This window comes from Sphaeroforma arctica (genome assembly GCF_001186125.1).
Source record: "Sphaeroforma arctica JP610 unplaced genomic scaffold supercont1.389, whole genome shotgun sequence".
NCBI classification, from domain to species: Eukaryota; class Ichthyosporea; order Ichthyophonida; genus Sphaeroforma; species Sphaeroforma arctica.
Genome location: NW_014040169.1, coordinates 73,756 through 76,121, shown reverse-complemented (window position 1 = coordinate 76,121; position 2,366 = coordinate 73,756). Strand labels below are relative to the sequence as shown.

General features: G+C 48.9%; 1 protein-coding gene across 1 annotated transcript in view; it reads right to left on the bottom strand.

Moving 5' to 3' along the window:
* Window positions 1–1,495: 1,495 nt before the first annotated feature.
* Window positions 1,496–2,366, bottom strand: part of SARC_05832 (hypothetical protein) — a gene marked incomplete at both ends in the record, with an annotated part of 4,558 nt that continues 3,687 nt past the window's right edge. Inside the window, 2 exons of the mRNA XM_014300299.1 lie at window positions 1,496–1,746; window positions 2,045–2,224. Coding sequence (XP_014155774.1) covers window positions 1,496–1,746; window positions 2,045–2,224 — 431 coding nt within the window. The remainder of the gene's footprint in view (window positions 1,747–2,044; window positions 2,225–2,366) is intronic.

Below are 2,366 nucleotides of genomic sequence, written 5' to 3'. Positions count from 1 at the left end.
TGTATATAATTATTTATTGTATGTATGTATATATATATATATATGTGTGTGTGTGTGTGGGTGTGGGTGTGTGTGTGTGTGTGTATATATATATACCTTGCTTGGCAATTTGATGACGCTTATACGAAGTATTTATAAACCATCAATCTTCTAACTCGTGGCAGGTATGAAAATAGCGGTCAACTATCTTACTTAACTACCACCAAGCACATAATGAGCACGCAGGGAATCGACATATGAACCCGCATTTGACAAACTATGAAACCACACTATGTATTACAGTGGCAGGTATGAAAATAGCGGTCAACTATCTTACTTAACTACCACCAAGCACATAATGAGCACGCAGGGAATCGACATATGAACCCGCATTTGACAAACTATGAAACCACACTATGTACTACATACCACAGGCAAAAATACAATTCAACCCCGAAATCATAGTACACAACTGCGCACATGGACAGTACACTAACCAAATGAACGCGCCCATGCATCGGTGTACCTATCGAGCCTTGGCGGGTGGGCGTAGTACCATATCTCGCCTGTTATATTACAAATAAACTTCGCTGCATTGAAATGGGTGCACGCTTTTTAAAATCTGATTAACTGAATCCTCCTGCCAAGGTCAGCGCGGTACCGAATGGCTTGGGGCTGTTCCTGTACTACGCTGGCCAGTACTGGGAATTAACTTCCATATTTTACTGTACGTGTTTTATATACTGCTATTGTGAGCAAGTCAATACACTGTCCATGCGGTGTTGTGTACCTCTTGTCGTGTGTTTTGTGGGGTGTGCCAACCTATAGTACTGAATACTACACCCAGGCACAGATACACTCCGCAAGTCTTTCGCTTCGCGCGCATATCCATAATCCACCACCGACCCCTAGACGCACTAACGCTCGCTCAATGAGAGTCTCAGCCCAAATACACAGCCCATCTCAGCTACCATACCTCTCACCCAGTGTCATAGCAAACCACTGCAGGCTATATACCCTGAGACCCTTTTGCCTTGTATCTGCACCGGGTTCTACACTGGCCTGTGGGTCTAGTATCTTGGCTGGGGTACTGTCTCCGCTGTTCGGGACATCTTGGTTGGGTGAGCTACGTGATATGTTGCATAGTGGGTTTGGTTCCTTCTCCTGGTCCACCCGCGGTTGCCATGGCAACCCGAGGCCCCTGGCATGCACTGGTCACTCACGTATCTGGGAACACCTGACTATCTGCCACTGAGCACTCCACTGTGTCGCGTCTCACGACGCAGTTCATAGTTCACAGCTATAGTGTACGATACGATGCAACGCCATGCTGTGTTGTTTGACATCATAACAGACTGTGTTTTATATTACGGCCGAGTCAACCACAAGGCCACAGCCACAGCTACAACTACAGCCACAGCTACAGCCACAGTCACAGCTACAACTACAGCCGCAGCTACAGCCACAACTACAACTACAGCCGCAGCTACAGCCACAGCCACAGCCACAGCCACAGCTACTCGTCATCATCCGACCCCTCCGCCCCCACCTGTTCCATCAAGGCTCCTGCGTGCACCGCCATGTCCAAGCTCTCGCTCACTCCCGTGCCGCTCTCACTCTTTTTGGTCGCGTCTTTGAGTCGCTTGGCCACCAGCTCTACGATGGCCCGATCCGTTCGACGGTCCAATTTGTCCATGCGCTTGGTCAGGTCTCTTTGTAAGTCCCAGGTCACTTTTTGGGGTGCGAGTTTGGATACATCGACCGTGGCTGTGGAATGTAGCGGTAGGTAATTGAGATTGGCAACGGCCGCCCTACGTTGTGACCTGAGCTATATCTCCAGTCGCTGGCGGCGTTTGGGAGGTACCTACTGAACCACCCACACGTTTCTACATATACACCTACCTACAACACACACATGGACATGTATGTAAGCACTGACACCCCATCCACATCACCCCTATACTGAACCACCCACACGCTTCTACATATACACCTATCTACAACACACACATGGACATGTATGTAAGCACTGACACCCTATCCGCATCACCCCTAGCTCACGTACCCATGACTTCGGCGTTGATATCTATCATCTGCTTCTCTTCCTCTGCCAAGTCCAGTTTGGCCTGATCTTTCGGCGTGACCTTATCACACGCGTGCAGCACAGGCACTTCACTGACCGGTTGATAGTTGCGCAATCGGATGCTTTCGATCACTTCCTCGGTCTCCTCTCCGTCGCCGTCAACTGCATATCAACAAATGGGATTGCGCCAGTTAAGGGGCTTGAGCCCACGTGGTGGTTGCTAAGCACTGTAGTGTGTGATTAATTGGCTGTGTGTATTGGGTGTTGTTATATGCTTACGAGTGAGTGATCCAATCATGTTTTA